This window comes from Micropterus dolomieu, linkage group LG23 (assembly GCF_021292245.1).
Source record: "Micropterus dolomieu isolate WLL.071019.BEF.003 ecotype Adirondacks linkage group LG23, ASM2129224v1, whole genome shotgun sequence".
Taxonomy (NCBI): Eukaryota; Metazoa; Chordata; class Actinopteri; order Centrarchiformes; family Centrarchidae; genus Micropterus; species Micropterus dolomieu.
In genome coordinates this window covers 35533769-35561641 of record NC_060172.1, presented here as the reverse complement: position 1 = coordinate 35561641, position 27873 = coordinate 35533769, and the positions used below count along the sequence as shown (strand labels likewise).

The 27873-nt window shown below is 39.1% G+C and overlaps 1 protein-coding gene across 1 annotated transcript in view; it reads right to left on the bottom strand.

Moving 5' to 3' along the window:
- LOC123963799 (biotin--protein ligase-like) overlaps positions 1-27873 on the bottom strand; it is a 65362-nt gene that overhangs the window by 26700 nt on the left and 10789 nt on the right. Inside the window, exon 4 of the mRNA XM_046040845.1 lies at positions 27376-27656. Coding sequence (XP_045896801.1) covers positions 27376-27656 — 281 coding nt within the window. The remainder of the gene's footprint in view (positions 1-27375; positions 27657-27873) is intronic.

Below are 27873 nucleotides of genomic sequence, written 5' to 3'. Positions count from 1 at the left end.
GTCCACCAACGTTTACCATCCAACCTGACAGAACTGGAGAGGATCTGCAAGGAGGAATGGCAGAGGATACCCAAATCCAGATGTGAAAAACTTGTTGCATCTTTCCCAAAACGACTCATGGCTGTATTAGATCAAAAGGGTGCTTCTACTAAATACTGAGCAAAGGGTCTGAATACTTATGACCATGTGATATTTCAGTTTTTCTTTTTTAATAAATTTGCAGAAATTTCTACATTTCTGTTTTTTTCTGTCAAGATGGGGTGCTGAGTGTACATTACTGAGAAATAAAATGAACTTTTTTGATTTTTGGAAAATGGCTGCAATGAAACAAAGAGTGAAAAATTTAAAGGGGTCTGAATACTTTCCGTACCCACTGTAGAGCCCCCTTTTCAATTCATTCAATATGAATTCATTTTGAATTGAATCTCGACATTTCCAAATATTTCCACCCGTGTCAAACTAGAAGCAAGAAGTGGCTCTGTAAACTGTGGCGGACAGTTTGGGTAACCATTTTTCCATTCACCTTTGTTTTCACTCACACAGCTTGGGTAACCTGAAAGCTTGTTTAAAAGTTATAATTACAGGTGCACCGAACAATAATTTTGATCATGAAGAAATCTGTGGATTATATTTAATGTTTTGTCCATGCTCACAGTTTCTCACAGTCCAAGGTGAGGTCTTCAAATGTCTTGTTTTGCCCAAAGCAGTCCCAAACCCAAACATTTTCAACTTACAATGATAGAAAAACAAATCTGAAAATCTAAGAAGCTGAAATAATTTGTCAATGTTGCCTAAAAAGTGACAAACAATTAACTAATCATCATAATAGTTGGCAATTCCTTTTCTGTTTATTTACGATATGATGAATTGACTATTTGTTGCGTCTGTAGTTATAGTGTAAAACGTGCTGCTGAATAATAGCAAAAAAGAAGGCAGGTTATTTAAGAAAGAGGGAGATCAACAGCCCCACAGAGAAAATGTGGATCCTCTGGTGTTCCTCTGAGATCCATTTCATCCTACTCTGATAACTTTGTGATTATTGTCAGTTACTCATTCCATCAAGACCAGAACAAAGACATACAAAGTAGCATATTTGACAGATAGAAGGAAGAAGCACTGTCCCAAGAGGAAGAGCATGGGTCTCTAAATCGCTGCTCAGGGATCTGTTTTAGGGAGCAGCTAAGCCACAGGGGTCACCCTCCCACATACAGCAGGTCAGGAGGATAAACGCCCACCAGCTGAGTCAATTAAGAGAGAAGAAAGGTGGAGGAGGACCTGTGATCATATGCTGCGGGTGGGTCTTTCCCACACACAGCAATGACAACAAAGAAAAGAGTGTGGTGGTGGGAGGATTTATCTTCTAATGTGCCCAATCTATGAACTTGTTAGTACTTCTGAAACAGACATGATGCACATTTTCAAACAGCATGGCACCTGTCCCCTTGGAAATAAAATTTATTCAGAGATGAAAAGTCAGTACAGATCAAATAAAACAGATTCAACCATTATATTTCCTTACATAATAATATTAATAAATAGTCATTTAGATGGTACTTTTATCCCAAAATACTTAGTATTGCTACGTAAGTCAGAAGTGGCACATCTCTGTAGCAACTAGGGGTTAAGTGTCCACCCTAACCCTAACTCAGGGACGCATAGGTAGATGTTGCAGTGGGAATCGAACCTGGGTCTCCCAAGCCAAAGGCAAGTGTCTACCCCCCCCACACACACACAAAAAAAACCCTCTTACTTCCCAGATTAAAAGATTATATCTGCCATCCATGCTCAGTTTTGAAAAAAGATTTGTGGCACATAAGCGTGTTTGTATTGATCATTCAGCAGCATCAAAGGGATGATCAATAAGAGAGGACAAACTAATCTGTAAATGTGATTAATTGAGCTAATCCTGTTTACTGAGGGACAGCAGAAATTATCATTTCTAAATAGCACTATTGGAAGTGATCAATGAGAGAGGGCTGCTCCATTACCACCGGGCAGCTGAGACACCAATGAATGACCTTGTTTTGCTGACTTGATGATAGATGGCAATATCACAGAGAACCTCAGTTCATTCAGCAGTAGTAACCTGCAGCTTAGTTCAGCAGTAGATCTTAGTCTCAGAGACTTTTTTCTCTAATTCTGAGACTGTTGTTACAAACACTCGTGTGTATGTACAAAGCTCTTTTAACTGACCATGATGAAAATGCTTTATAGATTGAATTTTCTTCTCCTTTGGTCTCTGGTAATGATTTTAAACAATCACGGACACTCACTTGTTCTCATAACTGCTAACAAATGATGAAAAGAAAGAGCATGAGGGCTCAGTGGTTAGCACTGTCTCCTCACAGCAAGACGGTCCTGGGTTCAAATCCTGGCTGTATGGAGTGTGCATGTTTCCTCCAGGTGCTCCCCCACCACCAGAACATAGGTCAGGTTAATTCTCCTGTCTGCGCAGACCAATGCTTGGAACTGGAGCTGGTCCCAAGGTGCTGTTGAGTGTCAGTGAACAAATTTCACTTAATGTTGTATTGTGTGTTTGTGACTATGTCATTTAACTACACTTCTGTGAGTAAGCAGACGTACATTTATGCAAAACTGGAATCTAGTTTTCCATAAAAGTAATGTTTTCACCGGTTCACTTGTGTATTCAACGAGACTGTATTAAATGTAAGGGTGACCCCGACTAGTTGAAGATTCGATGATTCAATAGGCGCAGCCTGACTTCCAATCTCACAGTCGAATCTTCGCAGAGCAGGATCATATATTTTGGTTATATGGGGAAGTTTAAATCATTTATCACCATTGATTAACCATGCAAAGAATATTATATTGTTTTAAAACAGAACCTGAAATGGGTCCCCCCCGCCATTTTCCATCAAGTTCTTCTTCTTCTTCTTGTAGAATTCTGGCAGTGCTCATCAATACGATGAACACGTTTGAAGAAGAAGAAGTAATAATATACAGCAGGGATTGGCAAATAAGTTTTGCATTGGAGCCATTTTTTTATCCATGAGATGGTGGGTGAGAATATATGGCATAATGTTTACAATACATATAATAGTGTTTAGTTAACTCAGCTGGTAAAGTGCAAGTCTCTCACCCAGAAAGTTGTGTGTTCGATCCCAGGTGGGAGAATTTTTTGTGTCACATGCTAGATGCCACAAATCTTACACACTTAGGCCCTGATTTACTAAAGGCTTGCGTGAGTAAAAACGTGTGCAAACTTGATATCACCAGCAAATTAACAGGTAAGCTGATCTAAGGGCGTGCACGCAGAATGACATCTTTCAAAAGTAGCACCTGTTGTTCATTTAGTAATTTTGCCTTAATGAATATGCAATTTGGGGCGTTTCAGTTTTATTGTGGGTAACATGCAAATACATTTATTTACTACACGCAATGTGACCTACCAAGCCTTAATGCAATTTCATGTGAGAGCAGAGATGGCTGCTGTTGTCATTGCGAGAAGGAATGAAAAAACGTAGAGAAATTAAAAATATTAGACATTATTCTATATCCAATGCATTGAAATACAATTATTTTATTTATTCGATGGACTATATGAATAGAATTGGTTTTTTTTGTATTTTCCTTTAGCTTTGGCAATACTGTTGTATTAACATTCATGCCAATAAAGCAAATTTTGTTTTGACCTGACTTCCTTTCTCCGTGAGATGGAAGTAAATCAGCAAATCAGGCCCATAACCTTTAACCATTACAATAAACAACTAACAGCTGTGAAAGCTATGAGAGGATGTCCAGGACAGATGAGAGGTGATTTGATTATAATATATTCACAAATGACCAAGCTATTGAAATTACAACCTTGCACTAAGTATATTTAATTAATAAATTAATTACTTAATTTTCTCAACTTTTCTACACAAACTCGCAGGTATGCATTGTTAATACTGGTTTCTCAGTAAACACCTGTAGTTGGACCGGATTCTGCTCCAATAACTGAGCCGTTTAACTACGGGAAGAGCTCAGAATTAATTGCTTTTATGAAATTAACTTTTTACTTGGATTTTTTGGGATTAAATCGTTGAGTTAGCTTCACTTGCAATTCTCAGCAGCAAGCTACTTTGTTTCCGGCCCCACTGTTGTTATTGTAGCTCCCAGAGCTCTGAGTGACTACTTCATATTTATACAGTCCAGACACAACAGGAGGCTGCTGAGAGAAAAGTAAGTGAGGAAGTTGCACTACGCGGTAAGCTCTGAAAATACGTGTCTGTTACTTGATTCCAGCTATCATTGTACTTGACTATGAAATAAGTTAGCATAGTATAGCCCTGATCGATTCAAACTCTTGTAATCTTGCTGACAGACCTGACAAAGTAATACTTTTAACAAATCAGCATCATGATGTTGTTATTTCAGCCTCGGTTCCATCTGTCTATATTGCAACTAAATCCCATCAAAATGTTTGTTTTTGGGTTCATACAGCTGTAGAATTGCGGGTTGTGTTTATTCACTCGTGCGAGTAGTCAGTGGTCAAACTCAAGCGATAAAGGCAATGCAAGTTTAAAAATAGTGTTGTGTGTGAAACTAGCATAAGGGTGGCTTACTATCTATATTAACAGTGGTTTAACATTTTTATGTTGAAAAACAAGTTATTGATGACTTTTACGACAGACCCTAATTCCACCTACAGCTGAACTCACTAAAATAAAAATTACCATTTGACAAACCACTCAAGTTAAAGTATAAAAGTACTTGGTTAATAAACTAAACAAAGTACAAGTTACTTTGTGTATTAATATTATTTAGTGTATGGGCGCCAGAGATCTACTTTTTTGGAATAATAGATAAGTGTTTCATCTGCTATGTATCAGTTAGAAACAGCCACAGTTATTTCTAGGGAATGCACTTTGCTTTGCTTGTTGATTAGCCTATCTCTAATTTAATTATTTTACTTTTTTAATCTACATGAAGGCATGATAAGGTAACTTTAAAATATCCCTAGCTTGCTATTTTGCAGAGGCGGGCCGCTGCTGCTGAATGTACATAGTGGAAACCCTGGCACTTGTCGCTATCTTCCACGTGTTGGATCTCCGGTACCTTTGGTATTTTGTATTGACCAAGTATCGGGTTCTTGTGACATCCCTATCACAGAGTCTATCACATCCAGACAGACAGCCATTCACATTCACATCTATCAATACAACAGAGTCAAAGGTTCACCTAACCTGCTGGTCTTTGAACTGTAAAAGGCTATTCACATTATCACAGAAAAATAAGCTGCACTGACCTTAGTGGGGCAGCTAATTGCTGTTGACCACTGCTTCAACTGGAAGATGGATGAACACCAAATAACTTACAGCTTGGCCTATATCGAGACCATACAAAAAAGATGTTCACTTGGCAAAATATCTGCATGTAGCTGGAGCTACCAGTTTTGTTACAAAAACACAGCTTCAGTCTCAACGTGAAAATATACTGCGGGTGCCATTTTGCACAGCACCAGCCAAAGGGTAAAATATATTGGCAGACCAATGCAGAAGACACAGCACAAGACTGCTGCAGGGTCAGTGGACACTTTGCTTACAGCACAAGTAAAAAATGAAAATAAATGTTTTCAAAAGGCTTTGTATTAACTTGTAAAAAAATTTAGCCATTAGTTTATTTTGGTCAAAATTTCAGAACACATTCTATGGTAGCTGTACCTCCCTGCATGGCATTTCAGGGCCCTGCCCTGCCTTGGAGTCACTGTTGGAGGGCTCAGGGCTCTAGAGTATAACATACCCTGCACTCGACGTAAAAAGTTCAAGTTAAACACTGCGCCATATGTTCCCCAGAATAAGAAATAAGGATGTTTAGGCATCTGCTTACAATCTTTTATAATTGCAGGTGGAGCATGCAAGGTCAATTGGGCCAATTTGATTTCTATGGTTGAACCTATTGCCACAGTTATGAGGAATCCATTTTCTCTGCATCAAGCCCCTGTGGTTTGTAGTTTTCACAGGAAACAGGACTCTAATTCCATACAGTGTCAGTTTGAATATTGGATTTCTTGTCAAAACAAACAGTGATTGCTGGGGCTTTTGCCCAGCAACTGAACAGCCTTAAGTAGAAGTACCATTTGTTAGGGTTGTTTTCCTATTCAGATTCCCAGAGTATTAAGGTGTTGCACTGCAGTTACTGCATAGTATTATGTTTAAAGTGACTCAGTCTTAGACATTGTAATTTTAAAATAATGAAAGTGACAGGGTTTATAAAAACTGGGTAAATGCCAAAAATCCATGTGCATGGAAGTACTTGTGTAACCAAGTACAAGGGAAAATAATCAGAATTACATTTCCATCTATTACTACTTCTCTTCCTGCATCTCCTTCTTTGAGGGAAAAATGAAGGGGGAAAAAAGAAAACAAAAGTAAAAGTGGGCCCTTGGGTTTTAATGTCCGAGCTTGAAGCTTACAAGAAAAAAGTCAACAAGTAGGAGGTGTGTTGCTCCAGGCATAGGGATCAAATTCAGCAGAGCAGGAAAAGAATCATTATGCTCTCTGGACCAGCCAAGTGGTGTTGAAAAACCTTTTTAAAAATAAACACTTCCACACTGTTAACTATGCTTAACTTAACACCAACAGCTTGTTGCTAACACTAACATACACCAGTCACAGTAAAGATGAATCAATCACAAGGATAATATTGACAGAAATAACAGATGCTTATTGAGAATTGAATAATTTAAATATAATTCATGTAATGTTGCTGAATGATTCTGTACATGCAAATCCACACAGACAAGTGTTGCATATTATTCTTTTTGCAAGATAGCAGTAAGTGTGTAGATAGTTAGAAATAGGGCTGCAAATATGAATCATTTAGTCGGTAATTATTCAGATAATCAATAAAGTTATTTATAAAGCAAAAATGCCAACACTCCATTAGCTTCTCTAATTCTAATTACCTCTATGTAACAACAAAAATCTCTAAATGAATCATGTTTCCAGTGTAACACTAAGAGCGCTAGTACTGTAATAAATGACTTATCAGTAGAACAGGATGCTTCTGAATAAAAAAAGGAGCTTGAAGGAATTGTTTGATATTTTGGAAATACAGGGCCTTATGAAATCAGATTTTTTTACCAATTTCCATTAAAAAAATTCTTAATTGTGTGTTTTACAATTTGAGCACATTTTGTCATCAGAGTGTACGATCATTTGGTGGATGATTAACATTTCAACTATTCAATGAGAAAACATTACAAATGTAATAAATATCAATTAAAGCTGCAAACAGCATTGGGTGGGCACTCTCACGTGTAGTGGCTCGGGGCGCCACTGTCATGCCATTCCACGAAAGCTCACCTTTGTACAACTTTTAATCAGCAGAGGGATTAGACTAGACAACAAAAATCTAAAGTCAGTCAGACTAATTCTCTAGGAAGAGTTCAATCATCCAAAAATGACATGACATCAAAAATGGATGACTTCCTAATGGGTTTAGGCAATGGCATCAAGAGGCTTATCGGTACGTCTGAAAATGAAAGATATGCCACAGAAATTTTGTACATGTAGTTAAAACGTGCCATGGGGGCTGCTTTGTTGAAGGTCACTTCCTGTTGCCAGCAAGTGGCGCTATGAATATGTGTGCATTTTAGCATGTACATGTGTTCAGGGAGGGACTCTTATCAAAACTGTAAAATTTGGTACAGATCTGAGCTTGTTTAGTGAAGTTACAGCAACTTCCTGTGTCGTGGCAAAGTGTTTAACTTCACCGCCACTCCACCACCACGCCGTTAACTGCAAACTCACAAGATTTACAACATGGCTTCATCAAAGTGTTAAGCGGTTTTCTGGGACAGTTTTGAAGTTGATATGTCCAATCTGCTAGGAGTAGTATACTACAGCGTAAAATGTGTCATTTTCTGTTGCCAGCAGGTGGCGCTACAGTGAATATTGGCGTATGGATGTGTTCAGGACGGGACTTAAAAGTTTGTGCAGATGTGAGAATGTATAAATATGTGAAAATAATAACTGTTTAACTGGTACATCTGATAGGAACATCACTGTGTTTAAAGGGCTTGTGTGTGTGGCTAAAGCTATTCCACTTTGGTCTGACCTCGTGAGAACACTATCATGTGTCTCAATAGTAGCTATTTTAGCTGCTCACAGCCAAACAAAGCATTAAACACCCTGAAGAAACACACAGTCTGCTGGTCATTGAGCCTCAGCTTCAAGCCTCTGCACTCAAGTGTCTGGCAGCGCTGACCTGCAGCTTCATCTTCAAACCAATTCCCTTTCTGCCTATCTGTCTCAATGCTTTATTTAACCTCCAGATATAATAAAAGCCCAGTCACTAAGGATTCTTAATAACGGACTTATCTGAAATGCATCATGTGTTTGGGTATTTGCTTCTTTGATTAACAATGTAAACATATTTTTCTAATGAGATCCTACTCAATTAACATCCAATTTTGAAAGTAATAAAATTTCATTATGTGTAGCGTTAAGAACACCTGCTCAAAACTTTGCAATACTGTACCTCTGACCCCACTTTAAGTGGGTATGAATGTGACTATATTTGGTGCCAGAAAGACTTGCATCAGGAGCTTTAAAGCAAGTGAAGGATTCCAACCTCTGAAACCACTGCTGCTTTCTGCATTGTAGTAATTTACTTATACCTGATGGGGATTTAGAGGGGTATGTATTTACTGGGCTGTGTTGTTACTTTATGCATAATGGTATGTATCAGACATTGCCTAACTTGCACTTGTATGCATTTGAAAGGACTTACTTCTTTTGTTGTTTGTACAAGAAAATGTACTTTTGTCTGTACCAAGACATCATATTTTATAAACTGATCATACTGTATGTTTTATTTGTATTCTGAGGTATCTAGCAACTATCACTGTAAAATAGATGTAGTGGAGTAGTGACAGAGTACATTTACATTTATTCATTTAGCTGACGCTTTTATCCAAAGCGACTTACAATTGCTATATACGTCAGAGGTCGCACGCCTCTGGAGCAACTAGGGGTTAAGTGTGTTGCTCAGGGACACAATGGTGTCTCACAATAGATTCGAACCCGGGTCTCTCACACCAAAGGCATGTGTCTTCTCCACTACTCCATCACCACCAGAGTGCAACATTTGCTCTGAAATTGCATAATTTTAAATCTACAACCTTTCCATTTAATTAAGTTTAGAGTCTCCTGTACTCATCAAAAATAGCCGGACAACAGTTCATCCTGTTTGAATCACTGAACAAACTGGAGATGTGGGTGTCATTCAAATGACAAAGTGTAAGACCTAGTATAGTATGGAGCCTGGTCTGCTTACATCATGAGAGACAGCAACAACCTGTACACATCAGTTAACAGTATCTGTAACTTCAGCATGCATGACAAAAATAAGACTCATTTCCATAAAACTGGAAGTTTCTGTAGACTAAAACCAGCCTATATACAGAAATTTATATTCTCCAAGCCCAGGTTTTAATTGATCAAGTGATCTAGAGCTGTTTTCTACGAACTACGAATGACTTATTGTAAAATCAGTGTACCCCTTTAATCCAGTTAGCTCAGTAAGTATTGTCCAACAAAAAACATTTGTTTGATAGTATGTGGTTACTGAGATTTAAGCTGAAACTCACAGAACTCAAAATACTGCTGCATGGTGTAATACCATAGCATCACTCCCACTAGCATTCCTCTAAAACTGTTTAAAATGGTCAATTCTACCAAAAAGTATTCAGTATCATACCGAACACTTAATAAACAAAATTGCTTGATGAAATAAAACAGGCATTCCTTAATAATAACATTAATCAAGGCAGCGCCAGAAGGACATCTGGAAACTCAAACATTAGCAGTGAAATCAAACTGCAGCAGCAGGTTTGGGGTTGAATGGCCTACTCATCCACCCTGCTTTAGTTTTTGTATAACCTTAATGACAACACTGTCTGTTCCAATCAGCTCAGTGCTGGTCCACAATCCATTTTTCAAACTTTATGACAGTTTTAATTGCTCCCACCTGCTGCCTGATCGACCCGCTCAACGGCCACTTTTACTCACATGTGTGGATGTAGACAAAGAAGTCTATTAGGTGCAACTTGCTGCAGTGAGGTCACTTAGGCATTAAATTAGTTCCAGCCTGGCTACTCTTCCACCACAGCATGTGCACGCACACACACACACAAACGATATAGGATTTGTATGCTGATTGGCTATCTTTTCTTTTCTTCACTTGGCTGGTGTTAAATTCATTTTCATCCCCTCCAAATGAGATGCTTTATTGGCTCATTAATGAGTGAGCATCTCAAAGTGCTTATGGCATCATCCATTGTTCCTTATTGTCTGTCTACACATTCAACATCCAACTATATCCCTTTAATCATGTGTTCAGCTGGCTCTCTTGCTGCATGCCTGCTGCTACACTGCTCATCTGAAAGCAATGCTGTCCCCTGGCTGCTGCTGCTGGTGTTGATACAGTAATTCAAAACCCCCACCTCCACTCAAGCATCCACCTGTAGGCTCGCCTCCTGCTGTGTTAAGCTTGGCGTTTCCTTGTGGGTGGTTTGGCTACTTTAAATTCTGTATTTCTCTTTCTTAATTTAATTGTTTTCAATTTAATCATATTTACTGGCATGCCGTTTTGGATCAAACCTGTTGCTAAAGTAAAAAGTCATATATATATATATATATATATATATATATATATATATATAATAGGATATAAATAGTAAATTATAAACTGAAATTAAAGAAGAAAAGGAAGTATGTTACATTGAAACACGCATGTCTTGCTTTGTGACACGCAGTTCTGGTGTAGTGCTGTCTGCCCCGAGAAGGTTTTGAATTAGTCTGTCTTTTCTGAGGGTAAGAAAGTCTGGGAGTTTTTTTCTTGGTAATTTGGACATCCTGAGAAAATTAATTTCTGTTTCAACTTATTTTGTTCCACAATGGATACAAATTCTCTTTATCTTTCGAGCCATTCTCTCAGCGAGTTTATTGTCACTTGTCCTTATTAGGGTTGGTCTTTTTATAGGATGTTTAATTTGGGTTAAATATTGGGCTATTTGAAATTCTCTGTCCAGTCATTTACAGCATTGTAGTTTATTTATTGACTGGATTGATGTTTTCTAGTGCTTAAATATCTAATATCTAAATATCTATGTCACTTTGACATATTACAGATATCTACAATTGTGACTTCCGGTGGCGCAGTACTGCTGCGACCTGCTGCAGTTAATGTTGTTTTAATTTATAGAGTAATGTGGTCAGATTTTAAACTTTTGAAATCAAGGAATTGTGTACATGTATAAATGGACACAATGACGACCTTGGCAAAACCTTTATTGGCAGTTTTTATTGTGGAACTTCGGCCATTCCAAACATTTGGAAGAAGAAACAAACTGGCGCTGTCATATACCAGAGATGAGCTGCTGGCCCTCCGAGCTACGGAAGACCATCCACCACCCGACCTCACTGAGGACATTTGACCCTCAACCCCGAGTAGACGAATTCGGAGATGAGGAAGGAGAGGAGGAATCCAGCAGCGTCTCTGAAGGAGAGGCATAAGGCCGCCGCTACCCTCCATGATCCTCAACGTTAGGTCTTTGACAAGGAAAATGGACAAGTTAAGGACCAACGCCTGCTATGAGTACTGTGATTCATCTATAATAGTGTTCACTGAGACACAGCTGCGCCCTGATGTTCCTGACTCACTGTGCAAGGTGGAGGGTTTCTCTCTAATTCGCTCCGATAGGAGTGAGGCGTCGGGGAAAGACAGAGGTGCTTGAGCCTAAGACCCTTATATCTGCCCAGAGAGTTTGGCAACTTCATCCTCTGCAGTGTGTATGAAAGCTGCAAGTGCAGCAGCACACCTCACTGACTGTGTACACCAACAGCTACTCTGCACTCCGGAGGGGATTTTAATCACTGTAAGCTGGAACTGTTACTTCCATCTATTGATGCATGAAAAATAAACCCCCGTTGTCAAACTCGGACCATAACGTAAGTCCATCTCATCCCCACTTACAGAACTGTTCTCAAGAGCTGTAAACCATACACCAACACTGTAAAGGTCTGGACTAGTAAAGGTTGCATTCTGTCGACATAATGGAGCATCTTTCATTAATTGAACGTAGATAAAGTGGCAGAGACTGCTACGAATTACATAAAATTCTGTTTGGACAATGTTATACCTTAGAAAGAAATAACTGTAAAATAACAGTGTATCCTAACAACAAACCATACATAACTAATGAGGCTGAAGACCGTAAGAACCAGGACAGAGCACAACTGAAAATTGTACAAACAGAACTTAATCACTTGCTCAGGGAAGCCAGGAGGAGACAAAGAATTAATTGAACAGAATTTTACAGAAATTAACTATGGGACACGATGAAGGTAATTACTAATATGGCACCAACTCAAAAATGCATCAGTATTTCTGACGACCTACAAAAAGCTAATGACCTGAATGACTTCCAGGGGCGTTTTTAGGATCTTGAAAAATTGGGGGCTTAGCCCAGCCTATAAAACTTCATATCTTCACATAATAATTGACTCCCCTCCCACCCAAAGTTAAGTCTGTAAAGCAGTAAAGCAACAGTAAACATCCTCTAGTCACACAGCACAAAAAAACTCACAAACACTTAATTTCCTGCATTCTGGTGTTTTTCTGCAACGATTTCTGCCTTTTTTGCATCAATTTATTGTGGAAATTATTTATGTTATTATTTACATTCAGGTAGCAGCAGGTGCCTGAATCTTTGTGAGCCGGTTTCACTGGTTGCTTTTAAATGACTTGAAGGCTAGCAATTCTGCCTTCAGATGTTATGACTCGTTTGATAGTCCTTGTTGCTGAATTGTGGTGAATATTTAAAGCCCCCCTCCAGTGTATTTTGACATTTCTATGATATTTCATATTTTTTGGAATATTTCCTTACAATGTTGATTACCCACATAGTTTGCCAGATATTTTTGGACAAATAGCTTAATTTTGTGCTCAAAGTTGCAAAAGTTGCTTATTTGTTAAAACAGGGTGGTGACGTATGACTACAGTAATTCCATAAGTCATACGTCATTCTCCAAGTTTACGCAGGCGCACTGTCATGCCTCGTTAAAAAACTGTCACGCCGTCACACCTCGTTAAGTCAGAGCATCAAACCGATAAACATCGTTGTGAGCTAGCTAACCAATTTATCATGTAAATTACTTAGAACTTACAGTCGATATGTCTCTCTGTGTCTGATTGTTGGTTTGTCTTTCTAGTTTAGTAATCTAAGTTAACTAAGTTGTAGCTAGCATAGTTATTACAGAAAGTTAGCTGACAGTTTCCTCCTCTTGGTTTAGTGTACTGTTCATTTTCATTATGGCATTTGTGCGTGCGGTGTTGGAGGACAGATGACAGAAAACGCATCGCACTTTAACCTGCCACGTCTTATATACAGTCTGCAACATGCATTTTACTGCTGTTTTACCAATGCATCGGCGGAGGCAATGGTATCAGAAGTCTTTACATACAGTTCAACAGAGTAATATCCGACTATTAACCACACCCTCATTCTCTGTTTGAGAATGAACGTTAACCAAAAACAGCAGTTAAAACTGGCTGGAGGGAGGCTTTAAGAACATTTTGATATTTTATGACCTTGTAACTGATTATTTATTTCCATTTTAAATGTGCCATTGTACTACTGCCTGCCTTGGCCAGGACACTTGGAAAAATAGTTTTTCTGGTTTAATAAAAGGTATAATAAAACAATTTAAAATCTAAAACTGTAACAGAATATAATGCAGAGCAGCTCTCAGGCATTCTGGGTTGCTTTCAGATATGTTTCTCCTGTAGATCAACTTTTGATATCATCACTGCTGAATCAACACACACGCAGGCGTGACTGATTGAGTTTAAATGTGCATGTGGTACCTTTTTACGTCATCAATAATAAATTCAGCTATAAACTCCTGGACTTTAATAGCTCCTGTGTTTCAGCAGGTTTTCTGCTCAAAGTTCTGCACATTCAGAATCTAACTGGGTTCTCTGACGTTTCCAGAATAAAGGATATTTTTGAGAGGTCAAACTCAAAAATCATCATAAACTTTGCAATCAATCCGCGGTCCACCTGCGTGCCGCACCGTGTGGAAGGGATCCATCCCACGGATTACGGATACCAGGCTATCAAAGTAAAAATGGACTACTGCATCTAATGCATGACTAGGCAACTTGATGAGTTTATTTTTTAGTAAGTAACTGCAAATGCAGTGAAGAAGTTCATGTTCTAAAATTCTTGATTTATTTTCATTCATAAAAACATCTCAAGACATCCCATTATTTATTAACCTACTTTTAAACGCCAACAGGGTTGATGAACTGGAGCTTGGAAAAGATAACTTTGTTGCGCAAAACCCTCGCATTCCAGCAACAACCTCTGTGAGGAGCAGTCCAGTCAACACATGGGCGCACATCATTTTAAAACAAGGCAGTAATAAGTTTGTCTGTCTTTCAGTCAAGATTTAGTTAGTCTGTGCTAATGCAAGTTTCCCCTTCTGACAGAAGCAGAACCTCATTTGGGACTGTACTAGATAAGACAAGGAGGTGGAACAGGAATCTAATTGAAAACACTTAGGGATGTAGGTGCGACTTTGAACCTGGGGGGGGGGGGACGCTGAAATCAGCACTTAATGCTTTTAAATAAAGCACTTAAATGCTAATTTCTAATAACCTTTGAAAACAGAATGTACTTATTATTGTGGCTAAAAGAGGGTATTTGCAGTGAGAGAAGATGGAGAATAATATAACTTGAACAAAACCAACTACATAAACCATGGAACAGCTGCTAGTTAATGTAGCTACGGCACAAATGTATTCAGTTCTCCTAATGTTCCACTTGTCTGTGACATTCCCTGTGTCTCACTTCGCCCTGACTCTCCCTGTTCTGTGGTCACTTCATCTCACATCTAGGAAAGCAGCAAATGTTTGTGAACACAGAACTGTCTTCAATGCAAACACTGATGACATGCTATTAACCTAACAAAGTAATTTTACTCTACTAAATTTTAGAAGAAACTATACATATATGTCTACTAGCTATCCATACAACTTCCAAGCTCGTCCTACTCAGTTATTTCTGCTCCTCCTCCTATGACCTCTGTCCTCTTCCTCTTAAAATACTGCAGGATGCTCGTCTCTGTGTCAACATTTTGACCACTGTTACTTTTAAATTGTTTACGGACATGTATGTACACATACAGGACTTTTTAAGGTCAGCGATGGTCGGAGACAGGGGCAAAAAAGTGGCCCAGGAGTTTGTCCCTGGTCAGTCCACTCTCCAGACAAAGCATTTGTCGGGGCCCTGTGTCTTTAGAGAACTTTATTCCTACATTCTTAAAAATTTTAAGCGAGTGTTGTGTAGATAACTTTATGAGCCAATACATTTTCAAAACTAGAAACCCCTCTCTAACTCTTCTAAAGAAATCACCTCACCTGAGCCCTTAGTATGATAAATAAATAATCCATATTATCATCATGCTTACCATAAACTGGTGCTTTGTGCTGTACTGGTTCTGACTGTTTTGCTATAGACCTCATTTCTGCTGTCTGTCTCATGTTCACCATGGCAGCGCTAGTAGGCCAACTGGTGTCGCTGGCCAATGGCGGGTAGAGTACTCAAAATCTGTACTCAAGAAAAAGTACAATTACTCTCATAAATAGTAAAAGAACAAAAATGACAAACCTATTTCATCTGCTGTTCATCAGGTTAGAAACAGCTGTGCAACATGGTAATTTCTAGGGAATGCAATTTGATTATCTGTAATTTAGCTATTTCTACAATTATTTTCCTTTTTAAATCTCCATGAAGGTGTTTATAAGATCACTTTAAAACATCATTTTTGCTGCCCAGCCAAATATGTTGCCTGTGCCTTTTATTGTGGGAATGTAGCCAACCAAACCGCTTGCTTTCCAGTAGCACAGGCTACCAATATAATGTGATTATTCCTAAAGCATCTAAATAATCTTCACAACTCAAAGAATTATTGTGGCAATAAATGAGAGCAGAGGTAAACCTACATACAGACGAAGCTGCGCCTCATGCATAAAACACAACAAGACTATTTTATCCACCATATTTTCTCTCTCTGTGCATCTCAAAAATAAATAACAGCTGGTAGCTGCTGAGTGAAAGATTAGTTTCACCGGCGACATTCTGTTTATGGACTAACCGTCGGTCATCGCTATAAAACAAATAGTAACCACTGTGTATTAAAGAAAAGAAACAGGCTGATGTCCAAAGCGATGCTCTGTTCAACAACAGGACACTTTTAATATATCTCTATCAATGCAGTGATCGTCTGACATAGATCTTACAGTGTGTAGTCTTCATTTGCTCTGCAGAGACTAAAGATGCTTTTAATGCGCTGTTAATGGAAAGTGAAAGTAGTTCACTTGCCGGCTTGTTAAAGAGCGACGCAGGCTGCTTTCCAACGGAGTCACCAGTGCCATGGTGTGCGCTCACTAGATTTCAGTTGTATTAGTAGAACAATAAAGCCTTAAACATCATCACTGCTGCCTTCAGCTAGAAGTAACAGCAGCACAAAAGAAGAAGTTGCACCGGCCTCGAGCAACTTCTTTTTTTCTCCCTCAACATTTCTATACATTTTGTCCGGGACTGATGTGGAGTGTGTGAGTGATTGACTGGTCAGTTAATAATCCGCCTCCTATATGAGCCAGCTCCGAAATCGCCTGAGCCAGGAAGGCAATGCAAAATAAAACTTTACATTAGGAAAGGGGGGGGCACAACATAGATTTTGAAATGAAATATGTATAATGCCTCCTCTGCCTGTCAGGTGATTAACCTCACCACAAATCCAAGTTAATTTCAGCGCCTCTGATAAAGTGCAGCTCACAGCTTCAGGTGGAGCAGAGAGGACACAGAGCTACAGCTGGATCATCTTATTCTCCACTAATTTGCAGGAGAATAAATAATAACATAATAATAATATAATTGCTCACGCGCACGTAACATCAGTTAAGCGAGTAAAGGTCAATTTTCGGCCTTTTGTTGTTTGTTTTTTAAAAATACTTCTGAGAACGGGGACTTTGACGCCGCTGATGACTTCTATCTGAGATTTGAATCTCAGGACTTTTCCTCTGAATGGAAAAATGTTTTAGAGACAATTTCTGTCACAGAACAGGACACAAGGCTGGTGACTGAACCTCAGGAGGTCAGATTGCTTGTGTACTGAGCCAGATGGAATATCTGCATTCTTGCTAAAGACGTGCAGAGGAGCTGACCCCTGCATGGTGCCCCATCTTTCAAAAATCAGTAGACTCACACACCATCCCCACCTTGTGGAAGAAATCAGTAATTACACCTGTACCTAAAAATCCAAAGGTGAATAATGATTTTAGGCCTGTGGCACTGACATCCATTGTCATGAAATTACTTGAGAGGATAATGGTGTCATTTCTTAAGCAACATGTGTGTTTTTAGATCAATTTCAGTTTGCCTATAGGCAGGGGCGTGGCACAGATGACGCTATAAACAACATTTCACATCTGGTCAGTAAACACCTTGAGGACCCCAAGGCCTTTGCATGCATTTTGTTTGTTGATTTTAGTGCAGCTTTTAACACTCTGCAGACTCACATGCTCATACAGAAACTGAAACATATGAATGTGAACTCTTGTATTCTCAACTGGTATTTTAGTTTTTTTAACAAACCGTACTCAACAGGTCAGAGTGAATACTGCTCTCACGGAGCCAAGGCCAATCAGCCCCTCAGGGCTCTCCCTCAGCTCTCCAGTCCTTTTTACACTGTACACTAATGACTGCACTAGACTCCACACTGACAATTATATTATTAAATTCTCAGACGATACAGCAATCCTCTGCCTTATGCACAAAGATAGAAGCAGCGTATCGTACTGTAATGGGAATTCCAAACATATTGCATGTAACCCTGGACTCAGGGAGACTCATCTGTGATGTGGCACTGAATCTGTGTAAACGTAACAGTCAAAATATCTCTGTTCTCACAGAAACTCACAGAAAGACAAGTGTTTGCCTGAGCTGTTTATTTAAACACGCAATTCCCACCACAGTACAGAAATTGAGGAATTTGTCCTATGGTGTGACGACAACTATCTTGTGCTAAATGTGACCAAGACTGAGGAGATGGTTTAGATTTTTAGATTTTATTTATTTGCACCATTAAAATTACATAGAAATTCTATCATGCAATATTAGTGAGTATTTTAAGATAGCCTGGTATGGTAACCTGGCAGTACTGAGAGTGCAGTCCAAATAACAGATTGCCCGTCAGGTACAGACAGCTATGAAGATAATCCACCCCTTCAGATAATCTATGAGCAGTCGGCCATCAGGCAGGCACAAAATAGTTTCCAATCCGACCCACATACTACACCCAGAATTTCACCTACTAGCTAATTTCTTCTACCAGAGGGTAAACTCTGGTATTAGATTCAGGGTTCCAAAATGCAGGCTAAACACTAATTTGTGCTTATGTCCATTAAGCTTATATTACACTAACATGTAGGCTAGCTGGGTGTTCACTATGTTATTGTGCAATAAGTAAGCTACTGGGGTTATGCAATATCTTAGTGGTGAAATAGATGGGCTGTTGGCTTGTTGAATATTGTATTAGATTGTGTATTGCATAGATTATGTGAAATATGTTATTTGTGCAATATGTATGCTACTGGAACTGTGTAATATGTTGCATTGCAAGTGCATTATGTCATTTGTGCAAAATGCAGGCTATTTGGGTTGTGCAATATGTTAGTTAAGCAATGCATGAGCTGTTGGATTGTTTAATATGTCATTTGCGCAATACGTAGGCTATGAGAAGTGTGCAATATCTCATCGTACACTTACTGCAGGGAATGCAGCCAACAGGGTTGTTCAATCAAAAACTGCCATTGGAAGAAGGAGTTAATGTGCTTACTATATAGGTACCTGTCTAATGTATATGAGAGCTTGTGTTACATAAGAGTATGTGTTGAGAGATATTAATTTTCTGTCTTTGTAAAGCTGCAGAACGGACAGAGTCCAAAACAAATTTCCCTCCGTGGACAATAAAGTATATCTTATTTTGTCATCATAGAACATGATTTTGTCATTTGTTCCATTCTAGGTACTTTGTATCTTCCTATAGCTTTGCTGTTCTACGTATGCAGTTGCAGTACTTAATTGGTGTGTATCGGATTCTATCAAGTAGTTCCAAAAAATTATTTTCTTTTCTAAATTTTAATTAAGAGGGGGAATTGGCCAAGCTCTGCTCTGCCTGTGGTTTGGACAGTTTCTATGGACTCTCAGTATGTTTTTACAGAACTCAAGTCTTTTCAAAGTGCTTGAAGTAGAAAAATGTGTGCCACTACTCCCCTTATTCACATGGTGGTGTGTGTATCAGCAAATCATGAAGTATCACATTCTGAATTCCTACAGTGAATAAAAAAATACTAGGACATGTTCACAACATACGTTTATTTAACCAGGGGGAGAACCATTTCAAGTATAAAAATATCAAAATGATTAATTATTAAAAAACGATTTTAAGGTTAACGTAATGTTAATTAGACTAGCTGTCAGAGCTGGTCCGGACCGCCCTGGGGCCCTACGCAAAATTTTTCTAAGGGACACTGCTACCTGGCCCATGAGCTATGTAATCCATTTGCCATTGCCACACAGTCACACTTGCCACTACAGTACTCCCACTATATCTTCTATATTAATGTATGTTGTCTGCTACGTAGCAGAAGGGTGTTACAAACTCAATTTCACTCTATAACCTGTTGTACTGTGACAAAATAAATGTACCTATCTACCAACCTACAATCCGTAAAAACAGTTTGCTCCATCTGTTGGTCTCAGAGAAAGTAGACCTCTACAGAGCAGCATGAGCTAGAAACAATCAATATCTATTGAACAGGACAAGTGAATATGAACTCCACTGAGTCTGTGCTGATGATGCAGCATCTCCTTTACTGACAAACTGAAGAGTAGCACCTGAAAATTACAGATGAAACCATTATTCATTTTATCAGCTGCATCAGGCCCATTCAAACTGGCTCCGCCAGATTTAAATTTTTTCATTTTCCAATATTTCATACTATTTATATTCTGGCTTGGCTGAATACTTGATGGTTATTATTTACTGAGAAATGTGCACCCATATTGCTCAGTCTGCCCAACATTTTAAATTTAATATTTAATCAATAGTCAGTGTCTACTCTTTGATCTCCATCTTGCATTAGTCATCGTCTGGACTAATCCCAGAGAGGTTGCTGCTGGAAAGTGCAAGTTTCATTTTGTGCACGTGCAAAAAAAAAACGCTGATGGTTGGCGTAAATCAAATGTAGTAAGTAGTTTTATTTCACTCCAACTTAGACCGACACATTTCAAACCGACATAGACTGACCGAAGGATGCACTGCCAGCAAACATAAGCAACACATAGGCTGACCAGTGGGAGATGCACTGCAAGATATCATATCAACCTCATGTTACAGTGCCCTACGCAACTTACATATCGGGCGACCTCTGCTAGCTACCACCACCACCAACATAGAAAAGCGGGCAGTCAAGAATGGGAACAGATCACGCGGGACAGTTCACCTCCTGGGCACCACTGAGGCTCACAACTGGCACATCATCATTTTGCATCTTCACATCCCGACAGCAATCAATAAATCAAATGCTCTGAGAAAAAAAAAGAAAAAAAAAAAAAAAACAAAAGAGAAAAAGGCTAGTCCATTTTGCTGTCACAGGCCAATAATAAGCCCAGCCAATCATTTCAATCGGCCTGAATAAAATGACTGGCTGGCCTACCTGTGCGCACTCTGCCTTTGCGCATGAAATTGTGTTTTGGGGGAATGGCTGGGGGAAAGGGGGTGGGATTTATTTTTGGTTGGATACTTTCAAAATCTCGCTGTCTCATCCTTGTTTCTCAAATGCTACCGACTTCAGCTTTAATGAATTTATAGGTCTGGTGTATTCTTGTGGATATTTCTGGCCTGTATGTGTGCAAATGAAGAAAAGAAAATGAGTGAAATAATCCCCAAGGGGACAAAAAAAGTACTTGTAAGTAGGCTGAACTCGTTTATTTGACTAGCTACAGGTTATGAAATGCCCTGGCTTGCTTCTGCATAATTTTGTTTCAATTTTATTTATGTGAACAAATGAGTGATCTGTGTGTAAATGTGTAATCTGTAAAAATGAAACAATTTCCACAAACACAAAATGAAGATTTGTAAACTCACAAAAAATATATTGTAAATATAAAACAGATTTGCAAATACACAAATTCCACAAAAAAAAAATCTATGAATATTTTACAAATAAATGAACCACATTTGTGAATATCTTCCTACCATTTACAACTTTCAAACAATTTTAAAACAATTGTGAGTCCAGTTTTAATTTATAAATTGTTGAAAAACATTTGATTTCTACACACACTGAGTTTTGAAAAAAACTTTCCGCCAGTGTAATGAAAATCGACTCGTGTCACTTGGCCTTTTTCGGAGACCATGTGATGGTGCCTGCTGATGACGTCATTTCCATATTTGAAAGTACAACAGAGCTGCCTGAAAGCAATAGCTTGTTGCTGTCACTAAGGACATATCAGCTGCTCTATTTCAGCAAAACGTGCATGCAGACTGAAATTCTACAGTGGTGTTATGTCAGGAGATGCAGCAATATGAACCAGCAGTGAGTAAGAAATAGTATAAATTATACATATAATTTGTTAAGCTGTGAGTAGAGGGAAAGTCTGCTAGCATCTAGGCTAATTTAAGCAGTGTGAAATCCCATATGTTTTCATTAAAGTTGTAGTGAACAACGGTGTGGATTTGTGCATTTTATATTGAATAAATTTGGAGCTACTCTAAATTCCTTTCTCCTCCCCAGAGAAGAAAGCAGGGGGTCAAAGTTGCTTTCTCTAAGTGCTATCCCCGACCATAAAACTGGAACCCCTTTGGATTCCGAAGCTGATAACGCGGGGCCTGACTGTTAAACTGACAAAGGGACACGAACCAGCCATTGGCATTTCCCTGAACAGCCTATCAAAACTGGCCCCCCCCCCCACACGTTTCTGTGGCAACTGACTTTGCTCTATGTTTTATTACCACATCAAAAAGAAAACCCTTGTCTCACCTAAGTGTGTCATAATCCAGGACAGCCGAACTTTCAATGTAAAAGGGACTGCAGTCTCCAAAGACTCAAAGCATTTAATTAAGTTTAATTAAATCTTTAGTTACCTGATTACGTTTGCCTCTATTTGAGTAGTTATGTTAACTGTTGTTGCTATCTGTTGTTGATATTAGTGCTGAAAAGAAAGTTACTTGTGCAGTGTTTTTATTTTCAGCAAGACGCTCCTTCATCTAATGTAATCCAAGCTTTCCTCATGTAACCTGAGCTCCCCCAAGTGGACGAAATAAGTATTACATGGCCTCGTCGGAAATGCCGTTAAATGTATAAATATCCTGACCACTAATGTGACAATTGTTTCCTGTTACCAAATGCCTAGAACAGTACAACCGTTCAACCATTGAGGTTCGATTGTGGAAAGTATTTGATTATAATACGTGCAAATAGATTTCTTTTTTCTTTTTTAAGCCTTTTTCGTCGAGCCAACTTCACCGAGGTCAGACCAAGCCACGTGGTCTCGCCAGCTACAACGAAGGAAACCTGAAAACAGCTGAATTGCCAGACGGAGGAGGCGTTTTCAATCAGATACGGAGAACCCCGGAGAATCCCTAGCAAAAAAGGATCGGGCAGCTAGCGTGGGACCCGTGCAACAGGCCAAAAGCAGGCTGTCGACAAGCAGTAAGACTTAACACACGTTCTGTGATCAGATGTCCATTTTAACCTAAAATCACAGCATTAGTTTACTTTCATTAGCTCTTCTATGCCGTATGAGTCAAATGCTTCCCACAATCGAACCTCCAGGCTCATTGTTCAGCAAATGTTTATGTTCCCTGTATCCAACCATCTTTTATCACATTAGTTAGAGAATAAATTCACTGTAATATAATCAAGAGCTGTGTGTGTTGCATATTTCTACGTCCCTGCCGAGAGAATTGACCCTTTAGATATGAGACTGACTGACTGATTTAAGATAATTGAGCGATTATTAACTAACTGATCACTAGTAATAATTGTATAATGTATTATTAAAACTACCTAGAGGACCGGAGACTCTAGGATTATAACAACTCCGGTGGTGCCCTGAAACGAGGAATCTGGTTTGATTTTATGAATAATAAAATTCATAACTGGGTATCAATTCTCATAAATTTATTAAAATGCATAACTAAATTTAGGTTTGCTACAAAGTTATGGTGTAAAGTAGGGCTAACCCTGAATAGTCGAAGATTTGATGCTTCGATGGGCAGAGCCTGATTCGACTGTCAATCTCACAGTCAAAGCTTCGCAACGACACAAGGATCATGCCATTTTGGCGATATGGGGAAGCTCAAAGTCTGATTTTACACAGAATAAGTTAACATACAGCCTATTACAATATACATTTCAACGTTTAATGCTGTAAATAAACATGTAAAAAGAAAAAAAACTTCCAACACTTGCTGAAGAGATGGAGCCACAGCTTCACCAGTGTGCAGAGTTGTCCGCACCTCGCGGGACTTTCAGATAATTTATCACCGTTGACGAACCACACAAAGAAAATTCTATCGTTTTTAAACAGCCGCTACATGAAATAGACCCATGAGGACCCGCAACGTGCATGCAGTTGTCGGCAGCATGGCAAAAACTCTGCACAAGACCGGTGAATGAAGAGAGGGAGGTCAACAATAAGCCTCACTTTAGCTTCGGCTCGCAATCGCCGTGTACAAAAACACACATGATTTGAGTCAGTCGACTATAGGCAGGACTTGAAGATTCTGATTCGACTATGTAAATCCTTAGTCGGGGACAGCCCTAGTGTAAAGCTAAAAACAAACTGACTAGTCAAATGTTTATTTGATCATGTTGTTGAGCCATGTTTTATGCTTGTTGGTGGAGTCAATTTAGCTTTTCTGCACTTAACCAGCTAATGTTACTTTTTTTTTTTTTCCTTTATGGGCAAAGCAGAGGAGGAATCAGTGGGAGCTCCTGTCTTGAGACCACCACTCACATCTTTGTCAGATGGGACAAGAAGAAGGAGGAGGAAGGAGGAGAAGGAATAAATACACACAGGAATAAATAATTGTCAATAACCCATAAATAACAGTGTATGTTTAATGTAAACATTAAAGCTGCAAGCAGCGTTGGGCGGGCCCTCGCACATGTAGCACATCGAGGTGTGGCTGCGATGAAGATTCTAGAGCTCTGCCGGTGCGGCTGTGAATTTGCCCGCACTTCGGACGCTGCACAAAGGTGTTAATCAACACTTCCTGTGTCCCCTTTGTGGCGCTACATAGCACTTGGCGCTACAACTATAACTTAATATTGTAGATGTGTTTGTGGCGTGACTGTTATCAAGCACCTAAGCTTTGGTGCAGATGTGAGCATGTACAATGAAGTTATAACAACTTCCTCTTTCATGGTGAATCATCAATTTTGTATGCCACACCACGGGCACACCGTTTCACGAAAACTCAGTACTAACTAATAATCAGTGAGATTAGACTAGACAGCGAAAATCTTAAAGTCGGTCAGACTAATTCTCTAGGAGGAGTTTGTTAAAGTACAGAGCCCTCTAAATCATCCAAAAATGACCATACAATTCATAATGACCAACTTCCTGTTGGGATTAGGGCATCGCTTCAGGAGGCTTTTTAGTACTTCTCGACATGATACATGTGCCACAGAAATTTCATACATATAGCTGAAACGTACGGCAGGGGATGCCTCGTTAAAGGTCACTTCCTGTTGCCAGCAGGTGACGCTATGACTGTGGGTGAATGTCGGCATGTACATGTGTTCAGGGTGGGACTCTTAATAAATGTGAAAAAATCTGGTACAGGTCTGAGCATGTACAATCAAGTTACAACAACTTCCTGTGTCATGGCGAAGCGTGGAACTTTGCCGCCACGCCACCCCCACACCGTTAACTGCAAACTCAAGTTTTACATCATGGCCTTATCAATGTGTGAAGGGTTTTCTGGGACACTTCTGAAGTTGATATGTCCAACCTGCTAGGAGTAGTACATTACAGTGTAAAACGTGTCATTTCCTGTTGCCAGCAGGAGGCGCTATGACTGAGTGAATTTTGGCATATGGATGTGAGGGTTGAGGGTGCAAACCGTATTATACATATAAAATCTGGTGGAAATGTGAGCATGTATACTGAAGTTATAACAACTTCCTTTTTCATGGCGAATCATTAATTTTTTAATTTTCGACGACACGCCATGGGCAAACTGGTCGACTGTAATAACCGTTTTGTACAACTTTTAATTGTCAGTGGGTTTGGACTGCACAGCAAAAATTTGTTAGTCCGATGGACTAATAAATTAACAAATAACTAATTCCCTAGGAGGAGTTCGTACAAAGTGTATAAATTTCCAAAAATTAAATTAAATCCAAAATGGCCGACTTCCTGTGGGCTTTAGGCATTGGCTCCAAGAGGATTTTTTGTACGTCTGGACATGCTACACGTATCACAGACATTTCGTACATGTGGTTACTTTGCAGAAAAAAAAGAAAGAAAAATAAATAAGTAATCCCTTCAGTAGGGAGTTTCAATAGGGACCTCGCACGGTTCGTGCTCGGGCCCTAAAAATAATAACTAAGAAAGACAAATATAGAAGGGCTCTACCGCTTTGCGGTTTGAACCCTAATAACTATAGCTGCAAGTGCCGATTAATGGGTTCAAACCTTTCTTCGCAGTAGTGACTTCAAAATAATATCGTACATGCGGTTTAACATTGTAATGAAACAATTTTTTGTGCCTGCCTGATAACTGACTGCTCATAGATTATCTGAAGGGGTGGATGGTTTTGGACCCCCATAATCTTCATAGCTGTTATTTGGACTGCACTCTTACCACTGCCAGGTTAACATTCCAGGCTATCTTAAAATACTCACTAGTATTGCATGATAGAATATTATAATTATTTTCTGCACATTATATAATTTGATACTTTGTTTTGTTTAGTTTTTGCTTATTATTATTGTTATTATTACAACTGGACAGGCATTTTCTGATCACTGGCTTCATTTGTAGAACTCCACATCCAGTTATTATGAATTTATAGCGCCTCCTAGTGGTCAATTTGAACGAGACTTGCAGTGAATGTGTGAGGTGCTTATGTAGACATATCCTGGAAGTTTTGTGTTGATTTGACAATTTGTGCCTGTTCGAAAGTGTCAAATGTTGGGAAGATATTCACAAATGTGGTTAATTTATTTGTGGAAATTGTTAGTGTATTTGCAAAATTTATAAATCTTCATTTTGTCTTTGTGGAATTTTTTTTATTTTTACAGATTACACATTTACACTAGGGCCAGCCCAAATGTAATTTTTAGAGCTTCGAAGCTTCAATAGTAATAAAAAGTGAAAAAGTGATTAATCGAAGCTTCGCTGTCACTGCCGCGGGGTGTGTGAGTGTGTGTGTGTGGGGGTACAGCGGTAGTGTCATTTGCCAATTGTTTAAACATCTATTATCTTTCTGTGTGTGCATGTGTGTGGTAGAGAGAGAGAAAAAGAGAGAGAGCACTCCATTTTTTTAATCCTCACAGCGTAGGTTAACTAAAACATCAAGTTATTATTACCAACACTTTGTTTTTAAATGTGTTATGTCTGGGAAAGTAGACCCTACTGCAGGATTAAGAGAATGAGGAGACCGATAAAAGAGGATTATTTATTGCAGGGTCGTACGGACGGGAGATTGAGCTGGGGAAAAGCAGAAGATTAGGTGTGTGCCTAACTGGGTTGCTGGTTCCAGTAGCAGGACTAAAACAACACGTTATTATGCAAAATGCACTTTTGACTTTTATTATAGCCTACTACATGTTCTTCTTCAATCAGCCTAATATAATGAGTTTTATGTGTTCATTATGTTGTTGTTAGTTTATTCTAGCCTACAGTTTAGGCTATTGATTCATTTTAAAATGTATTTGACTTTTTTGATCTGTAATTAAATGAATCAACTGTAAAATAAATACACCCCATAACTGCCACACTGCCAATGTCATCATTCAGTTTAAAGTGCTCCCACACAGCTGAGGACTTCATTTTGCATTTCCTTAAGCGTTACGTTCACTGCTGTGAGCGGATGTCAGGCGTGCGAGAATAAACTACACATTTGAATCTCAAAATCGAATGTGTACCCAAGGATCGAATATTCTAATATTCCAATATTCAGGTCTAGCCCTAATTTACACACGGATCTGTTCACACATATAATATTGAAACATAATTAACTCCATACTAAAGAGGATCAGAGGAACATGTGTTACCCTTCTAACAGGTCCATGGTAGATGTGACAACCTCAGCGTACAGCAGGGTGCGCCCCAATAGGCTGGTCTTCAGGTTCTTGCTGTAGGTCTCCATACTGAACTGTGCCCAACTCTGGGACTCTGAGGAGTTGGTGACCAGGGCCTGAGAGCCCTGAGGCAGTAAAGGACCATCCTGGAGCTCAGAACAGGACACTATCCTGAGGGATGTCTTAGACAATGTCAGGAGGCCATTTTGATCTGCACGTGTCTGCAGCCACTTCAGGAAACTGGCCTTGGCCTCCTGTGTGGAAGAGCAGAGAAGGACAATAATTCCATTAGTTGTTTCTTAAATGTGTTATTGGATATATCATCTGTCACACCAACTGCCTCTTAGAAAAGTTTTGAATTGCTTTTGCATTACAATATACATAGGCCTAGGCACCTGCTATGGAGGGCAGCAAAACTTAATTTAATGTATCAACAATTATTCTATATTTCTCTTGTTTTTTTAAATTAAG